The sequence below is a fragment of the Ursus maritimus genome, unplaced genomic scaffold, assembly GCF_017311325.1.
Source record: "Ursus maritimus isolate PB19 unplaced genomic scaffold, ASM1731132v1 scaffold_12, whole genome shotgun sequence".
Taxonomy (NCBI): domain Eukaryota; kingdom Metazoa; phylum Chordata; class Mammalia; order Carnivora; family Ursidae; genus Ursus; species Ursus maritimus.
The window spans coordinates 4,084,419-4,104,356 of record NW_024423564.1 but is presented as its reverse complement, the minus strand read 5'-3'; the positions used below and the strand labels follow the sequence as shown (position 1 = coordinate 4,104,356).

The window sequence follows — 19,938 nt, the reverse complement described above, 5'->3', positions numbered from 1 at the left end:
GCTCCAAGCTCGTTATAATCCCTGGATCACCCAGCATTGCTTGAGTTTCTCCTGGGTGTTGGGTGCTGAGATGATGACCCTCTCCCCAGGGGGCTCTCTGTCTCCACATAACAGGGAAACAGTTTTTTAAGTGTTATAATAGCATTGTGACTATAATGCTATAAGGGCCCCAGAGGACATTCCTAGGGACAGTTAGAGATCAAGGAGAATTTGACAAAGAGACATTTGTGCTGAAATTTTACTTTGGGTGGCCATTATTCTAAATGATAGAAATTCATTTTTGAATGCTTAACTTTTGTCAAGCCTCTTTAGTTTCGTATAAGTTACTTGCTTGCCTAAGGTTTGTTAGCCTGAAGGACAGTAGAGGCGTTCTGACCCTTCGCGTATGAAAACATACTCGAGTATTTTGTATGGACCGAGGTTTTCTGTGCACGCGCATGTGCGTTATATAGTTTTCTTTCCTCCACACGTTGGGGAAAGATTGGCTCTTCCTATTGTGTACTTTTGCTGAGAGGAAGCCTATTAGGAGTTGGCATGCCAGAAGTTAAGAATGAGCTCGGAATGGAATCCCGCGGCCTTTTAGTTTCACATTCTAAGTCTGATACTCTGCCTTTTATGGAGTAGTGGTCATAGCATAGAAATGAACTTTGTTAAACATGGCATAGTTGTAATAAATTGACTCCTTAGAGCAGGAAAGTGGGAAAGGATCATTGAAGGAATTGAACTTGGAACTGAGAGGTGATTCTGAGCTTAGATTAATCTGTGAGTTTATTTACAACTTTGTGGCAACCTTATAGAGTCTCCTTTGAAAGCTTCTGAAATAATTTGGCCTTAGGACAATCTGGAACTTGGTTCTGCCTTGCAATTTCAAAACTATAAAATCTGGGCAAAGGGGGAGGCTCAGGGTTATAATTCTGTTTTACGAGGACTAATGCCAGAAATTGTCCTGCTTGACCAGTAGCTTGTTTTATTGACTTATCCAGCCCTGTTCAGTATGGCGGTTTGCACACAGTAGGCACTCAGTCACAGGAAATCATTTGGTCAGGTCGTTCAGCCCCACGTTGTCCCAAAAGCCTGTGAAAATACCTTTCCTTGTTGAATGCCTGCCGTGTAGAGTGATGGTTCAGAGTAGGGAGGACTGTGACTGAGCTCGCTCCGTGAATTCAACAGCACGTCTACAGTTTTGTCTCTTACTCCTTCCCAGTCAGCTCCAATTCCCTGTACTAACGAGGAATGGGCAGAAGCAAAAATGTAAGGGCTTTTTTTTCCTACTAAATGCCCGGAACTTTAGAAAGTAGAAACATTGATTTTACTTGCCCTTAGTATTTCCCAGTCTCTGAAAATAAAATGTGCAGTTGGGGAGGAAGGAAAGTCACAGGGGTCTTGAGATGTCTACGGATTGGATAATATACTCTTTAAAAATTGGAAGTTGATTCCCTTTACATGGGAGATGACAACTGCCTCTTAATCTAGCATTCGAGAATACATAGGAAATCTGGTCTTTTCTTAAGATATTCAGTAACAAGATGTATAGTTGATTTTTTTTTTTAATCCATTTAGAAGTTTTTCTTCTTTATCCTCATCCAGGTGAGGGCACCTTTGAGAAAGGGGTTCCCGGACTCCTCCAACTCCTCACCTCCAGGATGAGCACTGCAGTATCGTGACCCTTGGGGTTTTGGTGAGTAGCCTGATGGATCGTAGCACTAGAGAGCCTGGCTGGCTTAGAAAGATGATCTTGGGGAAAAGCTTCCACTTTTATTCAAGAGATATTTTTTGAGCAAATACCACGTGCCAGGTGCTATAGTAAGTGCTGGGAATACAGGGATGAACAAATCACTCTTGGAACCTGCCTTCCCTTTCTGAGGAAGGAATGCTGAAGCCAGGATTTTACTGATTCAAGCTCAAAATGCAGGGTTGGGGTGAGGAGAGACTTCTCAAGAATGACGCCCGTGTTTGTGGCATGAGCAACTGCGTGCCATTTACTACGGTGTGGAAGACTGAAGGACAAATACTTTGGGGAGGGAGTCTGTCTGGAGATGAAGAATTCCTCTCCCGTCTTGTCGAGTTTGAGACATCCAGGGAGATGTCAAGGTGCCATTTGTGTGTGCAGGTCCACAGGGCAAAAGCTGAGCTGGGAATGGGAAACTGGGAGTTGTTGGCATGGAGGCAGCTTACAGGATGAGAAGAGAAGAGGCCCCAGGGTAGAGTCCCCAGGACTTCTGAGTTGTAGAGATTGAATAGAGAAGGAGCCAGCACAGGGGGCAGACAGAGAGTGACTAGAGAGGTGGGAGGAAATCTAGGAAAGTGTGGCACCATGGAAACCAAAAGAGGAGAGTTTCAAGAAGGAAGCAATCATCTGGCAGACTAAGAGATGGAGTAAGATGAGGTTAGAACAGTGGCCAGTGGTGACTTTAACCAAAATAGTGGTTTCTGTGATCCGGGTGGGGGTGGGGGTGGAAGTGGGTTTAAAATGGTGGAAGAGTGAACGGCAAGTAAGGAAGTGAAGAGCCTGTGTCTTGTCAATTCTGAAGAAATTTGGCCCCGAAAGGGAATAATAACATGCTGGAGCTGGGCTTTGTTTTCCTGTAATTTTTTTGTTTTTTTCTCAATGCTGGCAGAGACTACCCCAGGTCTGAGTGGTGATTGGAAATATGCAGGAAATGGCAGGGAAGGCCAAAGGAGAGAGTGAGAGCTCTCAGAAAGCTAGAAGGGATGGGGCCTAGACCACCCGTGGTGGGACTGACCTTTGGGGAAAAGTGGGTTGTTTTGTCTGTTTCAGTAACAGAGAAGAAGGAGGGGACGGGTACTATGAAAATAGGTTTGCAGATTTGGTGGTGAGCATGTCCCGTCCTGCCTGGTGACTTCTCTTCTTGTTGAGTCCTGGGCAAGACCATGCACTGAGAGAGGGGAGGGCGGGAAGGAAGGGGACAGTTGGAGATGAGCAAGATATGAAATGACATTCGGCAGGAGAAGCAAGCGAGCTGGCTAGAGAATGGTAGTCATCCTGGTAGAAGTTCGCCCGCGCGCTGATGTGGGCTGCTAAGCACTTTATTCCGTGCACTGGCTCCCCTTGCCCACCAAGTCCCCATCTGGACAGGCACCAGAGTGGCGAAGAGCACAGCCGGGGTGCCTGGCCCCGCGCCAGCTCTCCCATGTCCTGGGGTATGGCTACCTCAGGGATGACCCACCTTGCTCGGGCGAACGGCTAAACATTTCAGAGGCTCAGTTTCCTCATCTCTCAAGTAGGGAGAGTAGGAGTACCTGGCTCCTGGCGCTGTGGTCAGTGAGTTTAGTATGTAGGGACAGTGCTTAAAAGAGTGCCTGACACCTAGTTAGGAAGAATTTTAAATTGTATCTAAGAAGAAAAGGGAGAAACATTGAATAAATAGATCTTAAAATTAGGAGCTTTCTTTATAGGGCAGGAAAAAAATCGGTGTGTGGCTGTAATGAAGCATCTTCTGGGGAAGAGCTTTTCCAGTTCTTAAGGTAAACAGTTGAGCAGCACCCTGCAAGTGTAGACGCAAAGAGCCTGATTTCAGTCTCTGGAACTATGTAAGACGCTTGGAGGATTTTCTTTGCTCGTCCAAGGCTAAGGCTAGGGTGACTTGCTTCAACAACTCCCCTAGATCAGGGGTTGAAAACCCTGGCTTTTGTTCCCCAGTTCTCAGTGAGGCCACATGCTTGTCTCGGCCTCCTGTGCTGTCTCTCCACCCATAAAGTCATGGTAAGGAGGTGGCTGCGAGGAGGGCAAACCTGGGAGAAGCCACGCCCACCGTTGCTGTGCGCTCCGCTGCTCGTTTGCACAGTGCCTGTTGATCAAGCCGGAGCAACTCGCGAGAACAAGAGACTGTCTGTAGGAGTTCTTTGAAATCAAAGTGTTGTATGCTCACAGGATTACTAGAAATAATCATTGCTACCGGCTCATCAGAAATGCCTGGCGGATTGAGGCGATTTGATAGTTGTAATATGTTCAGAGTTCCTTTGGAAAAAGAGTGCAACACAATGCCAGGTGTTTCTGTTCTGGGAGAAGCTGGGTAAGTCACAGAGGGTCCAACCACATCTGAGTGCATCATGCTGACTATTATAGACAAGCCAAAGAACTTTAAAACAAGATTCTTGTCTTCAAAGAACATAGCCTTCGTTGGGAGATAAAACATACACATAGAACTTTACTCAGTATGACGTATGATTGAGTGCTAGGATGCGTGATGCAGACAGAAAGTACCAGAAGTTACAGAAGGGGACTACCTACGTGGTAACTGCTTTTCTGTTCCCGAGGTAAATGTTTTCTGATGGCTTTGTCCATGCACGATTCATTTGCTACTTCTCTTTTACCAGTGATTCTTGATGTGTAGCGAGAGGTTACAAAATGGTTTATGATCACGCATGTCAAACTTGACAACCACGATCAATTTTATAGTTTAAACTGAAAAAAAAAAAAAAGGTAAAGGTGGTGGGGGATAAAAATACAACTTTAAATGTAATCAAGACCAAATGATTTTTAGGATGTTTTCGCCTAAGGTCGGCATAGAAACATTCCATAACGTTTTATTCTAGTTCTTTTTCCTGACTTTGTCACTTAAAAAGAAAAAAAACATAAGCGGTGAACGGAGAACTTCCATAAATTCCTTTCAGTGTCTCAGGTAAACTAGCTGCTACTGTTGCAAATTTCCAAATGAAGAAATAAGCATTTAACACTTGACAGTGATCCTATTCGGTGCCAAAACCTGGAATAGAGCTCTCAGCCACGAATCCTCCATCTTGTCTCCTCCTCCTTCGGTCCTGTATCCCAGTGGCAAGATAGCAGAAGGTGAAGAGGGACTTGAGGGGACGTGGTTACCAGAAAACCATGTTGGACCTATCCTGGAAGGAGAAGGGACTGAAAGTGTCTCTTGGTTTTCCCTGAACTAGTCTGGGCTTCCTTAAGGAAAAGGCTTTCTCATTTGTTCTCTGGCTAGGTTTGGGAATATTTTCTTGACCTTTATGCTTCAAATTAGCCTTGCAAATTGGCTCAGAAAACATCTTAGCTTTCAAAGATGTTCTTTTACCTTGAGCATTATGGATCATTCCCATGCTCACCCATGCCTGGGGTCCCTGTCATTGAACAGTGAGAACGCAAGACACATTCTTGGCATAATTTAATAGAAAGATCATGGAAGTCAGGGGACAGAACTGATTGTACTTGGTGTTGGCTCAGTAGCTGACGTCAGAAGTCCCTCCTCCAGTGGCTCTCCACCGCAAAGGCCTGAGAATATAAACATAGGTTAATTTGTTTCGTGGTTTGGAATTGGGATGGGTTAGTTACATCTCAGTGCCATTGTCTGCCATCCAAGGCTAAACACCACATAGTCGCCCTGGATTTGGAGTACCCTGTGGGTTCCAAGCATTGTTTTGAGAAAAGAAAAACCCAAGTGTTTGACGGGTTTGTATTTGGAGGTAGAGAAATGTAAGGGAGACTGTATGGCTGAAGATAAAATATTTTTCTCGTCTGCTTACAAGCGCCTGGTACATGATGCTTGGTGCGAGGCTCGTGTGCTTGGCAGAAAGTCTTGTCACTCTTAGCTGCCTTAGCGCCAGAGCGTGAACACCGCCGTTCCTTTAACCCCGTCAGAAGCTGAGGAGTGATCTAGCTGCTGCATCGCTGAGTTGGCTAGTGCTGCTTTACCTTTGATCCTGTTGTAAGGGTGTTTTATGTCTTCTTGTGTTTTTGCTCCCAACTCTTTTTGGGTGGCCTTTTCCCATAGTGCGCCCTGGAGATGCGAGATTTTCCTTTGGCAGCAGGAGGCACACACCCAGAGAATGCTGGAGCTGCAAGGGGAAAGGACCCACTTCCACAGCAGAGAAAAACAAAGAGGAAAAAGGCGTACAGGTGGCCAGCGCTAAGGGACGCCCCCAGCAAGCAGCGGGCCGCGGCCACTGCCCTCAGCAGCTGTGTCTGCTGCTGCCCGAGAGGACCTCGGTGAGCCCGTCCCTGTTTGTGACTGCAAGCTCAGGATTTCAATCAATGCATTCCAGTAACCCTAAAGTGAGGAACTCTCCATCAGGAAACACACAGAGGTAAGGGCTGGGGCCTGCCCAGCTGCCCTTGGGGGTGTCCTAGGTGGACCGCAAGCACTCGTTGAGGGAGCATCGTGTTGAAGTGGAAGCAGATGAGACCCGAGTGGTGAAAGGAAGAGAAAACAGACAAGTAAATAGGGATAGAGTAGTAAACAGGCTACAGTGCAGTCAGACTTTCTGTTAGTTTTCCACCGTTACGCTTCTGCCCATTACTCTCTGACTGCACCTCTTTAGCACTGCTCCCCACTCCCCAGAGCACGAAGAAGGGACCCTAGAGTCCACCCAATACAGTGTACTAACCCTGGCACGTGAGGAAACCGAGGCCTGGGAGGTGAGGAGGCCTAGGGTCCTAGGACGCCAGCACCAACCCCCAGCCCCCCGCTGTGAAGCCTTTTCTAGTGTTCCACAGTACTTAAATTGATATTTTTTAAAGAATTTTTCCTCATCCCTTGGGGCACCGGTGAGCGTATGTGCCCTGGTGTGTGATACTGCTTGTTGGAGGGAGGGCTTCGTATCTGGGAGGGTTTCCCTGACCTGCCACTCACCAGAGGGTTTCCTCTCACGCTCTCTGGGTCCTGCTCGTGTTTTCCAGCAGGGAAACTAGGCTCTTGTTACAGCTGTTCCTTGTCCTCAGCCAGGGGGTGGGTAGTATTTTGATCTTAACGATGCCTGTTTGTTTACTCTGAGCTAGTCTTAGTGTGAGAGTCACTTCTCTATGTACATAGAAACCATTGTCCTTTATTGACAGAAGCCCTAGAGATGGGTCCCCATGTGACTCTAGGGTTCCTGAGACCTGGCAGGCTACTCTGCCTGAGCCTCCTCTCGGTTAGCGCCAAGATGAGAGTGGGGTTGGAGCGAGGAAGGAACTGAGGTGAAAGGTGCAGTGGCTGCTTAGTCCTCTGCGTCTCCTTGACCTACTTGAGAAACTGCTTCTCCCTGATTTGGGCTGACCAGCTGTATCCGGCATCTGATCTCCCTTTATTATTTGTCTCTTTTAGTAGCCCTAAGTCAAAGCAGGAGGTGATGGTCCGTCCCCCTACAGTGATGTCCCCATCTGGAAACCCCCAGCTGGATTCCAAATTCTCCAATCAGGGTAAACAGGGGGGCTCAGCCAGCCAATCCCAGCCATCCCCCTGTGACTCCAAGAGTGGGGGCCATACCCCTAAAGCACTCCCTGGCCCAGGTGGGAGCATGGGGCTGAAGAATGGGGCTGGAAATGGTGCCAAGGGCAAGGGGAAAAGGGAGCGAAGTATTTCCGCCGACTCCTTTGATCAGAGAGATCCTGGGACTCCAAACGATGACTCTGACGTTAAAGGTATGTCTATAAGATCTTTGAGACTCAGAGGGAAGTAGGTGTTCCCGAGGGAAGGCCTCTGACATTGGTGGGTGCCGGAGAGCCTCACGGCAGCCAGGTGGGGAGAGTAGGTGTCAGGCTCAGGAGCCGCCGCAGCCCATTCAGATGAGCTGTTTCTCCTCCTTTTCCTGCTCACTGAAGAGTGGTTCGGAACCACCTTGCTCTTGTTCTTGAGGATGATGCCGTGTTTCGGGGCTCATGGCAGGATGTTCCACGGTCCTCACCACGTTCTTATGGCTGTTTCTGGCCTCCCTGCTACGTATACGTCAGCATCAAGCTCAGTGTGTCTCTGCCAGTGGCCCACACTGGAGCGGTTTTCCTGGCATCTCCTCTTCTCGGTCAGACCAACCCTCTCAGACTTGGGTCCTGTGCTCTCTGGCCACCACCTTGCCAGAGTCGTAGGCACGAGAGCAGGCGCTGGCACTGGTGGGGGTTTGTCACCGCTGATTCCCGCGTGGCAGGACTGAGTGACTACCTGGGGTAGAAACAGCGGAGGCGGCAGAATAGAGCCAGCCGGGGAGACTGTGGGGCCAGCGGCTGTGGCCTCCGTTGTTTCTCCTCCTAGTATAAAACCAAAGATCTTAACCACAGGCCAGAGCATGAAGTCGCATTCCAGGAGTGGAAGGGTGACCCCCTCCCCCACCATCCCAAATTAGAAATGAAAACCTGGGTGATTGCTGCCCTGTCTTTCCTTCCTTCCTCAGGTATTTGTGGGAGGCCTGTCAGGAGTGCCAGCGCTGTGCTGGGTGCTGGGGGGCATGGTCAGCAAGGTGTAGTTGCTGTCCCCAAGAATTTGAGTGCACCCCGACAGCAGATCATTAAACAGTTACAATAAAAGTGTGATAAATGCTGAAATCAGAGGATATGGGGGCTAAGGGTTCAACTCACAGGGGTCCAAGAGGTTCCAAAAGGTTTCCAGGAAGGAGGGACGTTTGCACTAATGTCTGAAGGGTGCGTAATAGAGAAGTAAGGAGGTGGGGGGAAGAGTGCTTTGTAATTCGTCATTTCGGGAAAAGCGTTTTGGAGTTTTTATGAGGTGGAGAGGTTTCTTTTTAGCAGGGTACTTCCTCCTTGAAATTCTCGAGGTGGGTTTGTGTTGTGGTGCTGTAAATGCTGGCAGACGTTTTGTTCTTTCTGTGACACGAGTCTTTTCATTCTTTTAGAATGTAATTCTGCTGACCACATAAAGTCCCAGGATTCCCAGCACACGCCGCACTCGATGACCCCGTCCAATGCTACAGCCCCCAGGTCTTCCACCCCCTCCCATGGCCAGACTACTGCCCCGGAGCCCACACCTGCTCAGAAGACTCCCGCCAAAGTGGTGTATGTGTTTTCTACTGAGATGGCCAATAAGTAAGTTAACGGCTGTGTCTCGCTGTGTGTTTGGACAGCTAAGTTCTTATTCCCCTGAAGATTAATCCTTGTTTTCCCCTCACTGGTGTTATTATCACTTGAAGTTAACAGTACAGAAAAGGGTAAAAGAAAAGAAAATATGAAACCTCCCTACCCTCTCTCCCCAGAGGCAGCCACTGATAATACTTCTTTGGCTTTCCTTCCAGAAAGTTTTTATGCTTATAATATACATATATATCTTTTTTAAACATGAAAGAGATTGATTACACAATATGCACTTTTCTGTAATTTAGCATTCTTTTTTAAATAACACAAGTAATATGTGTCTATCTTAGAATAATTAGAAGATACACCAAAAAGAAAAATATGTCTAGAATTCATAGAGATAACTACTGTGAGCATTTGGGTACCTATGTTTCTGGTGGATGGGTCGGCAGATTTTTTAGTGACTGACGTCATTTATAGAGAATGTGAATTACCCTTTATACATACAGAGTGAATTTCCACAGCCTTAGATTATCATGAGGTGTTGTGAGAGTTCACATTCGCTCCTCATGGTTGGGGTTTTGAACTAGGATTCTGTAAAACACCTACCACAGTGTACTGGTTGAAGGAGAAAATCGTGGGGTTTTTTTAATGTCTCTTTCGAGATTTGCTAATGGCTATCATTGGATTTCAGAAGTCTGGTGGTAAATGATAGACGCGGATAATGAAAACCTGTGTTTCTTGATTCTTACTCAACATTTCTGGTGGCTCTACCCAGAGCCGCCCTCCCTCCCCTCTCACAAGTTCAGTGTGGGGTTAAAGTGCTTTGGAATTACAGGTAGTGGAACAGAAGCAAGTTGTAGTGTGTGCCTCTCTTTCTTCTCTGCAGAGCTGCAGAAGCCGTGTTGAAGGGCCAGGTTGAAACTATCGTCTCTTTTCACATCCAGAACATCTCTAACAGCAAGGCAGAGCGAAGCACAGCCCCTCTGGTAGGCCATTTTGGAAGTGGAGTGCGGTTTAAAGGCTCTACGGTGGCCATAAAGGTGGGAGATGGGGAATGTCACTGACAGCGAGTAGTCTTGATGGTATAAGCTGCATTCCGGGCGTCTCACCTACTCGTGGCATGGCGTGGTTTCAGGCAGGTCACGCTGTACTGGCCTTTCCTTTAGCAGGCTGGTATGCTGATGGCTTGCTAGGAGAGGAAGACCCAGAATAAAAAAGGAGTTGTATGAAGCTCTTCGATTCCATTCATGTTGCCATCTGTGGGAAAACCTGAATTCGGACCCTGGGTACAGGGCAAGTTTTTAAAAACTAACAAACGCTCTTGAGTTAGTCGCAGAATAGAACAGGAATAAGTAAAGCCGCAGTACCACAGCACATGCTGATAATACTGTAATTAGAGTCTCGGTGACTTCCAAAATGATTCTTACTTCAAAGTGAGAGGACCATTGAATGCTTTTAATTACTTGATATTTCCAAAATTATAATAAACGTTAGTCTGTCTCCTGTCTGGAACTTAAGTACCTGCCGTGAACCGCATTAGAAAAAGCACACAGTGGTTGAGTACATGGAGCATTCCACATGGAACCAAAAGCTGTTGCTGTGAATCGCATTGTCAAGGCATCCCACCGAATGCTGTGGGGACATTAAGAGGTTCAAGATGCAGTCCCTGCTTTCAGGAAACATAAAATCCAGTACTGGGTGGGGTCCTCGACATGGGAAAAGTTAAGTAGCAATAAGTGAGTGAAATGACAATTCAAGATAAAATAGATATTTTTGTCGATGTCATGTATCAGTGAAGTCCCTGTCCATCGACACAACAGAGCTTGGCTTTCCTAGACTTAGAGCATTTCACGTTCCTCATACATCTGTGCTATTCGAGAAGGGTAGAGGATGGATGTGCGTAACATTTAAAATGTAGGTATATTTTTATTTATACTTAAAAATTTTATACATATGTATATATAACATTTAAAATTTAAATTGCCCTGGAACGCACAGGGAATAGTGCAATGCAAACCAATATTTGATGGACTTAACCACAGATCTTAACTATAGTTTTCACCTCTACTTTTTCTGATCCTGAAAGGAGTCAGAAAAGGAGTTAAGGATGGAATTGGGAATAATCAAATCACCACTGCTCCCAATCTAGAATCAAAAGGTGGCCCTAAACTGCTGCTTCTGTCCTGGTCACATGACACGAAGACAAAACAACAAACAAAAAAAAGCTGGCCAGCAATCCCAAACTTAAAATGGCACTGGAAGGAAAATTAAGGTGACCTCCACACTACAGCGAGGGAGTCAGGGACACGGAAGACACCGAGAGCACGCAGAGTCATGCACGTTCGGCCAGCCTTTCCCACCCCGGTCTCTGTCTGCAGACATCTGTGCCTGGGTACCTGCAAGGGAAACATTTACATACATACCCACAGAATGTGAACACTCAAAGATAGTCTTTGTATTTATGCAACACAGACTGTTCGATGCAGAGATACACATAAAAAGATTCGTGTACAAATTTGCACACAGGGAAACATTCCAGAGAGCAAGTGGGGAGGTAAGGAAGAGCCTCAGGGGTTTGGAAATACAGACTGGATTAAGTGAACAAGTAGGAATAAATGAACATCAAAAAAGGGGCCATGCGGCTCGCTGGAGGCTGGCGAAAGACCCCTGAGATGGGGTGCGTAGGCCGGGCCCTTCTGTTCTTCCTCAGGACCCTCCCTTCAGCACCGTCATCGGTGCCAAGGTTCAGCCCCAGCACACATACATCCCTCTTCCAGACACTCACAGCACCCGTGTCACCTACTGCGGGGGAGGGTGCTTTCACCGGCACTTAGTGTAGCGTCTGTACTGGTACTTCATAAATCATAGGGAGGCTGTCCTCCAACCTATAAGAAGGGCAGTGTGCTGCCTATTGGAAAGAACAGAGCGAGAGACACCGTGAGCTAGATAGCCTCAGATTTCTCCGCAGACGCTTCCTGCCTGCGGATTATCTTACTACAGTTAATGTACAAATTCTTATCGACTATGGAATCAGTGATCACAAACTGAAAACAGAAACCAGAGCTGTCAGGCCCCCTGGAAACTCAAGGAGAGGAGTACTTTGGTAGTCACCATGCCAGAGGGGACACGGAAACAGAGCGGCCCTACTTGCTTCCTCTGGCTGGTGGAGTACAGAGCTGTAAGTGACAAGTACTTTCTCTTTCAGCTGAAAACATCAGACCTCTTGATTGACAATGAGAAGCCTACAGACCCAGTTGTACTTTCGGGGAAAAGAAAAAGGTGTTAGGTACAGCCTCCCACATACCGAGAAACTAATCTCTCTTTGAATCAGAAACACACAGTAGACATGTGATATCAAACCTGTTCCTCGAAATAGATACTCAAATGTATTCACTTTGGCAGAGTGGCTCTCCCCTGGCATGCTTATAAAGTTATTGAAACCTAATCTTCAGCAAGGGAAAGAGGATGCCATTTGACAGTAAAGTGGAAGAAAAAAATCAGAACGGCTCCATGTCCAGAGTGGGGTTGACCATGGGCAGTTTCTACAGCAAATGTCAGAATAGATTTATGGGACTGGGACAAATCCTTTATAACATGTCTTGCCTTTTTAATTGCCTTTCTGTACAATTTACCAATGATTTCTAAAATCTCGTTTATCCTCAGAACACACAGATATCTGCCCTTCGGAATGATCCAAAACCCCTCCCACAACAGCCCCCAGCTCCAGCCCACCAGGACCAGAATTCGTCTCAGAATACCAGACTGCAGCCGACTCCACCCGTTTCGGCACCAGCACCCAAGCCTGCTGCACCCCCGCGTCCCCTGGACCGGGATAGTCCTGGTGTAGAAAACAAACTGATTGCTTCTGTAGGCAGTCCTGCCAGCTCCACTCCACTGCCCCCAGACGGTACCGGGCCAAACTCAACACCCAATAACCGAGCAGTGACCCCTGTCTCCCAGGGGAGCAATAGCTCTTCAGCAGATCCCAAAGCCCCTCCACCTCCACCAGTGTCCAGTGGCGAGCCCCCCACACTGGGAGAGAACCCCGATGGACTGTCTCAGGAGCAGCTGGAACATCGGGAGCGCTCCTTACAAACGCTCCGAGATATCCAACGTATGCTTTTCCCCGACGAGAAAGAATTCACGGGAGGACAAAGTGGGGGACCCCAGCAGAATACTGGGGTACTAGATGGACCTCAGAAAAAAACAGAAGGGCCAATACAGGCCATGATGGCTCAATCCCAAAGCCTAGGGAAGGGCCCCGGGCCCCGGACAGATGTGGGAGCTCCATTTGGCCCTCAAGGACATAGAGATGTGCCCTTCTCTCCGGATGAAATGGTTCCACCTTCCATGAACTCCCAGGCTGGGCCCATGGGACCCGACCACCTGGACCATATGACCCCCGAGCAGATAGCATGGCTGAAACTGCAGCAGGAGTTTTACGAGGAGAAGAGGAGGAAGCAGGAGCAAGTGGTGGTGCAGCAGTGCTCCCTCCAGGACATGATGGTCCATCAGCATGGGCCTCGGGGCGTGGTCCGAGGGCCTCCCCCTCCGTACCAGATGGCCCCCAGTGAAGGCTGGGGGCCTGGCGGGGCAGAGCCCTTTGCCGATGGGATCAACATGCCCCATTCTCTGCCCCCGAGGGGCATGGCTCCCCACCCCAACATGCCGGGCAGCCAGATGCGCCTCCCTGGATTTGCAGGGATGATCAACTCGGAAATGGAGGGGCCGAACGTCCCCAACCCAGCATCTAGACCAGGTCTTTCTGGAGTCAGTTGGCCAGACGATGTGCCAAAAATCGCAGATGGTCGAAACTTCCCACCTGGCCAGGGTGTCTTCAGTGGTCCTGGCCGAGGGGAGCGCTTCCCAAACCCCCAAGGATTGTCCGAAGAGATGTTCCAACAGCAGCTGGCGGAGAAACAGCTGGGTCTCCCCCCGGGGATGAGCATAGAAGGCATCAGGCCCAGCGTGGAGATGAACAGGATGATCCCAGGCTCCCAGCGACACATGGAGCCTGGGAATAATCCCATTTTCCCTCGAATACCCGTTGAGGGCCCTCTGAGTCCCTCCAGGGGTGACTTTCCCAAAGGAATGCCCCCGCAGATGGGCCCTGGTCGGGAACTTGAGTTTGGGATGGTTCCTAGTGGGATGAAGGGAGATGTCAGTCTAAACGTCAGCATGGGATCCAACCCTCAGATGATACCTCAGAAGATGAGAGAGGCTGGGGCGGGCCCTGAGGAGATGATGAAATTACGCCCAGGTGGCGCAGACATGCTGCCCGCTCAGCAGAAGATGGTGCCCCTGCCCTTTGGTGAGCACCCCCAGCAAGAGTACGGCATGGGCCCCAGGCCATTCCTTCCCATGTCTCAGGGTCCAGGCAGCAACAGTGGCTTGCGGAATCTCAGAGAACCAATTGGGCCCGACCAAAGGACTAACAGCCGGCTCAGTCATATGCCACCACTACCTCTCAACCCTTCCAGTAACCCCACTAGCCTCAACACAGCTCCTCCAGTTCAGCGTGGCCTGGGGCGGAAGCCCTTGGATATATCTGTGGCAGGCAGCCAGGTACATTCCCCAGGCATTAACCCTCTGAAATCTCCCACGATGCGCCAAGTCCAGTCACCAATGCTGGGCTCGCCCTCGGGGAACCTCAAGTCCCCCCAGACTCCATCGCAGCTGGCAGGCATGCTGGCGGGCCCAGCTGCTGCTGCTTCCATTAAGTCCCCCCCTGTCTTGGGGTCTGCTGCTGCTTCGCCTGTTCACCTCAAGTCTCCATCACTTCCTGCCCCGTCACCTGGATGGACCTCCTCTCCAAAACCTCCCCTTCAGAGTCCCGGGATCCCTCCAAACCATAAAGCACCCCTCACCATGGCCTCCCCAGCCATGCTGGGCAGTGTAGAGTCAGGTCAGTATGCTCGCATCCTTGCAGTTGCACCTTGTAGCCGGAGATTGCAAAAGCCTGATTTATGTACTTTAAGAAAACTGTCCTAACTAGATTATGCAACCGGAGGAGGTGGCCTTTGCCCGGAAGGACGTATTTGTGGCCAGGTGCATGATCAGTACTTCCACAGGGTTCCACGCAAGTGTCCGATCCTGGCAGAGATAGGCGGCTCTTAGTGCAGAATAGGTTTGTCAGATAGGACTGTTCCAAGGAAGAGGGAAAATGGGAAGCCTGTGTCATTTCGTGGAGTAATTTACATTTGCACAGTGAACACGTGGGGTGAAATAAAATGCCTTGACAGTGGGTAAATGGGGCTTCTTTAAATAGAGACCCGCCCACTTGAAGGGGCTGCCCTCGTGTCCACAGGCTCTGTGTGTGATCCTAAGCAGAAAGGGGAGGCTGCTGAGAGTGGTTCTCATAAATACATGTTGACCACAGAGAGAGTTACCTAAAACTTCTCCTTGGTAGACTGCTGTTCTCACAGATCAGGGGCAATTTATCAGTATTTTCTTCCGAGGAGAAGCTCTCGCTGATGATGGTGGTTTTGTGACTGGGACCAGAGGTGGTCAGTGGAAGATGAGCCCCGAGGTGTAAATACTAGGTCCGTGTTGTCTCCGCTGGAGAGAAACTAGACTCAGAATAAGATAGAAGATGTACCTGCCCTGCTCAGGCGTCTCTCTCTCAGTTGGGTAGCGGTTCACAAAAGCGGGACAGTGCAACAGCCACCTCGGAACTTTTTAGCTCAGACGTCTTGGTCGTGCAAATCAAGCGCGTGTGCAGGGCGACGCACTTCGCACCTGGGGTCGGTTGCTGGTCTGGCTCCTTGGCTTACCAAGTCCCCGAGTCGGATTCTGAATTGTGATGGGCCAGGGAGAGATCTGCTGCATTCACATTCTTTTCAGGAAGATAGTTGTCCCTAAAGCATGCTTTTCCCAAGCTTGAAGTTCTGTTTCTAGCGCATTCTTGGTGTGTTTTCTTCCCGTCTGCTGCTCTGTCCCCTCCGTATCGCGTGCAGTCACCCCTCTGCGCACACACACAGCCTGACTGGAAGACTGATGATTTGTGTCCTGGGTCTAATAACACTGTACTGTTCATCTGTCTCATTCCTGGCCTTGCTAGTTCATAACCATAGGGCCCAGTAGCCTTCGAGAGGAATCTAATTCCCTGCCCGTTTTTGTTTTATTTTGCTTTGTTCTAGGTGGCCCCCCACCTCCTACAGCCAGCCAGTCTGCCTCTGTGAATATCCCTGGAAGTCTTCCCTCTAGTACACCTTACACCATGCCTCCAGAGCCGACCCTTTCCCAGAACCCGCTATCTATTATGATGTCTCGAATGTCCAAGTTCGCAATGCCCAGTTCTACCCCTTTATACCACGACGCCATCAAGACTGTGGCCAGCTCCGATGACGACTCCCCTCCAGCGCGTTCTCCCAACTTGCCATCAATGAATAATATGCCAGGTAAGAAATCAGGAAGCTAGGATGCAGAGCCAGTGTTAGACAAAAGGGAGACTTCTCGCGTGTGTTTTCGATGGCTGCAGACCTCAACGGATGGAAGTGGAACGAGTTGAGAAAGAGTACCATCAGTAGAATTAAAGTGTCTTGGCTAGAGGAAGAAAACGAAAGCAATTTTGCATTCCTTTGATTCGGTGTGTTTATTAGAAAGCAGGTTTCCTTAGAGTTCTTACAGTTCCTTACAGAAGTTCTGATGCTTCTGTGTACCGAGATGGGTTCTTTTTTCCCTTTTGAGGGGGTAGGAGTGGGATGGGGATCCTCCTGGAGCAATACTGAAAGCCGTTTCTTTTTAACATGCTGATCGCAATGGCTTTAGTTCTTAAGTGTTTTTCTGGAAGGGAAGCCTCCAACCACAGGCAGCCACAGGATTTCAGACAGGGGAAAGCCCCCGTTTCCTAGCAAGCACCGTCCTCACCATACGCAGTGGTAAATCTATAGAGAAACCAAATACTTAGGTGTCCCGGAGACTATAGTAGAGCCAACACGCTTTCCTTTTCTGTTACAAACTATCATTTCGTTAACGTTTCATATACCCTAGAGTTTGGAATGCTCTGTTTGTAAGGCAGTATAAAAAAGATAATGCCAAATGTCAATTGGTAAAGGACTGTTTGGTTTCCTTGTTATTTCTGACTCTTGGACTTGCAGGACTGATTAACCAACCCTCTTTCTCCAAAGAGGATCATACTTAAGTCATTCAGACAAATTCGCTCCTTCTATGTTAAACAGTGTCTCCAATGAAGAAGGCTAAATTGGTTTGCATATTAATTTGTAACTTCCCACACAGGAGGCTTTCTTCCTAGTTGTGTTCTTCGTACCCTTATGTCGTACAGTTTAAGACTCAGAATATATCCTCTTGTAGAGCTGTTGGCTTGTATGCTCCAAAATGTATTTTCATCTTGTCGAGGGCAGGGATTTTGGGTTGTATGTTTTCCCAGCAGAGTCCTTTGCACATTTGATACACGAAGACTTTGTTGTTGCTGTTGTTAATTAGATTTATTAGAGTTTTTCTAAGTTGCTCTCGGTTAAGGTGATTCCTTTGATATCTTTATTTTTCTAGGCATGGGCATTAATACACAGAATCCTCGAATTTCAGGTCCAAACCCCGTGGTTCCGATGCCAACCCTCAGCCCAATGGGAATGACCCAGCCACTTTCTCACTCCAATCAGATGCCCTCTCCGAATGCCATGGGACCGAACATACCTCCTCATGGGGTCCCAATGGGGCCCGGCTTGATGTCACACAATCCCATCATGGGGCACGGGTCCCAGGAGCCTCCGATGGTACCTCAAGGACGGATGGGTTTCCCCCAGGGCTTCCCTCCAGTACAGTCTCCTCCACAGCAGGTTCCATTCCCTCACAATGGCCCCAGTGGGGGGCAGGGCAACTTCCCAGGAGGTATGGGTTTCCCAGGAGAAGGCCCCCTTGGCCGCCCCAGCACCCTGCCTCAGAGTTCAGCAGATGCAGCACTTTGCAAGCCTGGAGGCCCCGGGGGTCCTGACTCCTTCGCCGTCCTGGGGAACAGCATGCCTTCGGTGTTTACAGACCCAGATCTGCAGGAGGTCATCCGACCTGGAGCCACCGGAATACCAGAGTTCGATCTGTCTCGCATTATTCCATCTGAGAAGCCTAGCCAGACACTGCAATATTTCCCTCGAGGGGAAGTCCCAGGCCGTAAACAGCCCCAGGGTCCTGGACCTGGGTTTTCGCACATGCAGGGGATGATGGGTGAACAAGCCCCCAGAATGGGACTAGCATTACCTGGCATGGGAGGTCCAGGGCCAGTGGGAACTCCGGACATCCCTCTTGGTACAGCCCCATCCATGCCAGGCCACAACCCAATGAGACCACCAGCCTTTCTCCAGCAAGGCATGATGGGACCTCACCATCGGATGATGTCACCAGCACAATCTACAATGCCCGGCCAGCCCACCCTGATGAGCAATCCAGCTGCTGCCGTGGGCATGATTCCGGGCAAGGATCGGGGGCCTGCGGGGCTCTACACCCACCCTGGGCCTGTGGGCTCTCCAGGCATGATGATGTCCATGCAGGGCATGATGGGACCCCAACAGAACATCATGATCCCCCCACAGATGAGGCCCCGGGGCATGGCCGCTGACGTGGGCATGGGTGGATTTAGCCAAGGACCTGGCAACCCAGGAAACATGATGTTTTAAGCTGCTAAGATTGGATGTGCCGATCCTTGTCAAGATGAGATTCCAGGTCCTGAGAGCTGCTTTGAGGGAGTTCCAGGAGTACTGTTGGTCATGCAATAGGAGAACAGAGACCCGAGGGCTGCTTTGGGGGAGGGGGGAACTCGAGAATGTACGGATTTACCTGAAAACAAATGATTCATTTAATCAACAGGTGTGTTTTTTTTAAGATTTATTTTTTAAAAATTATTTTTGTGGACTTGGGTATCCCGTGATGGCACCTACTTTTGGGAATCTGTAGCTGTGCTTTGAGAATTGCCATCGGTCATGTGTTGCACCGTTCTCTGTATGTTTACGTCCTTTGGACTGGCTTCTCCCAGGATTCTTTTCTGGTTTTGTTTTTGCTTTGGGCTTTATTTTTGTGTGTACTGTACTATATTGTAAAAGGGATTTTAGCAGAGACTTTAGTCTTTGGGACAAGAGGAGAACAGGAATGCTGGGCTGTTTACTTTAGGTGGAGAACCCATCTTCAGACCTTTGGACTATTTTCTTTCAACTCCAGTGTATAGAAAAAAAACCAAACTACGACCTCAGAGCAGAGTATTAATGAAAAGCACAAAAAAAGGAACTAAGTTCAGCGAGGGGTGGGGGGAGGGGGGAGATTTTTCTTTTTAAAAATAATGAAGCTTAGGACGTTTGTTTTTCAGTTCGAGTGCTCTCCGGCACTTGTCTGTCTCTCCCAGTCTGCAAACCCACCTTCACGTTTTTCTCTCCGTTTCCCTCCCCTCCCCCTCCCCCATCTCCTTGGTTAAGTGTGTTTCTTTCCCCCCTGCCCCGCCGCGGACGACCCCTGCTCTCCTCCTGTTTCCCTTTGGCAGCTGCAATACACGGTGTTATTTGGGGGAAGTAAATCCAAGGAAGCCTCGCCTTCCAGGCTGAGTGTCGTCCGGGCTCCGGCTCCGGGAGGGAAAGGCCTGTGCTTGGGATGCTCAGTGGTCTTCTTTTTCCTTTCTCTTCCCCGACACGCCCTTCCCTGCCCGCCTTGTTTTATGTTCTCCTTTTATTAGGAATTCCCAAGTGAATTTTATCAATGTGGGAGTGGAACAGATGCTAAAAGCTATCCAGGATTTTGTTTTTGTTTTTAATTTTGTGGTTCCTTCCTTTCCCTCCCCCTCCCATGCGTAAAACGTTCTGTGTAACCTCCATTAAATTTGGTACAAAACCACTCACCAGAGCTGTGGTGTCAGAAAAATAAAATATATTGTTTCTTACAAAATCCAACTGCCTTTTTGGTTCATTTGGATTCCTGTTTGCTTAGTATTGGGCACGGTAGCTGCCACGTGACCCAAGAAGCGCAGCCGCTTTGTATCGGGCTGGTGGATGAGGAAGGTTAGGGGAAGCCGACAGAAGTGCAGGTGAGGCACCTTCGCTGCGGAGGAGGAATAACCGCTCGAAGATTCATCCCGTGCACCTGTCCTACCTCCCTCATGGAAGCCCAGCTGGAGGCCGAGGAGCAGCCCTGCCCCAGTGCTGAAATTTACCTCTAGAGGTAATCAATGGTCTTTACCAGGAATTTCTGTG

At 48.9% G+C, this 19,938-nt stretch overlaps 1 protein-coding gene across 2 annotated transcripts in view; it reads left to right on the top strand.

The window, feature by feature from the left end:
• The window catches only part of BCL9 (BCL9 transcription coactivator), an 81,920-nt gene extending 62,287 nt beyond the window's left edge, over positions 1-19,633 (top strand). For both annotated transcript variants that reach the window (XM_040626839.1, XM_040626840.1), the window contains exons 3-10: positions 1,588-1,678; positions 5,745-6,057; positions 7,056-7,372; positions 8,575-8,764; positions 9,639-9,738; positions 12,416-14,657; positions 15,892-16,152; positions 17,264-19,633. In XM_040626839.1, coding sequence (XP_040482773.1) covers positions 6,005-6,057; positions 7,056-7,372; positions 8,575-8,764; positions 9,639-9,738; positions 12,416-14,657; positions 15,892-16,152; positions 17,264-18,381 — 4,281 coding nt within the window. In that variant the 5' untranslated portion in view covers positions 1,588-1,678; positions 5,745-6,004 and the 3' untranslated portion in view covers positions 18,382-19,633. The remainder of the gene's footprint in view (positions 1-1,587; positions 1,679-5,744; positions 6,058-7,055; positions 7,373-8,574; positions 8,765-9,638; positions 9,739-12,415; positions 14,658-15,891; positions 16,153-17,263) is intronic.
• The last annotated feature ends 305 nt before the right edge of the window (positions 19,634-19,938 follow it).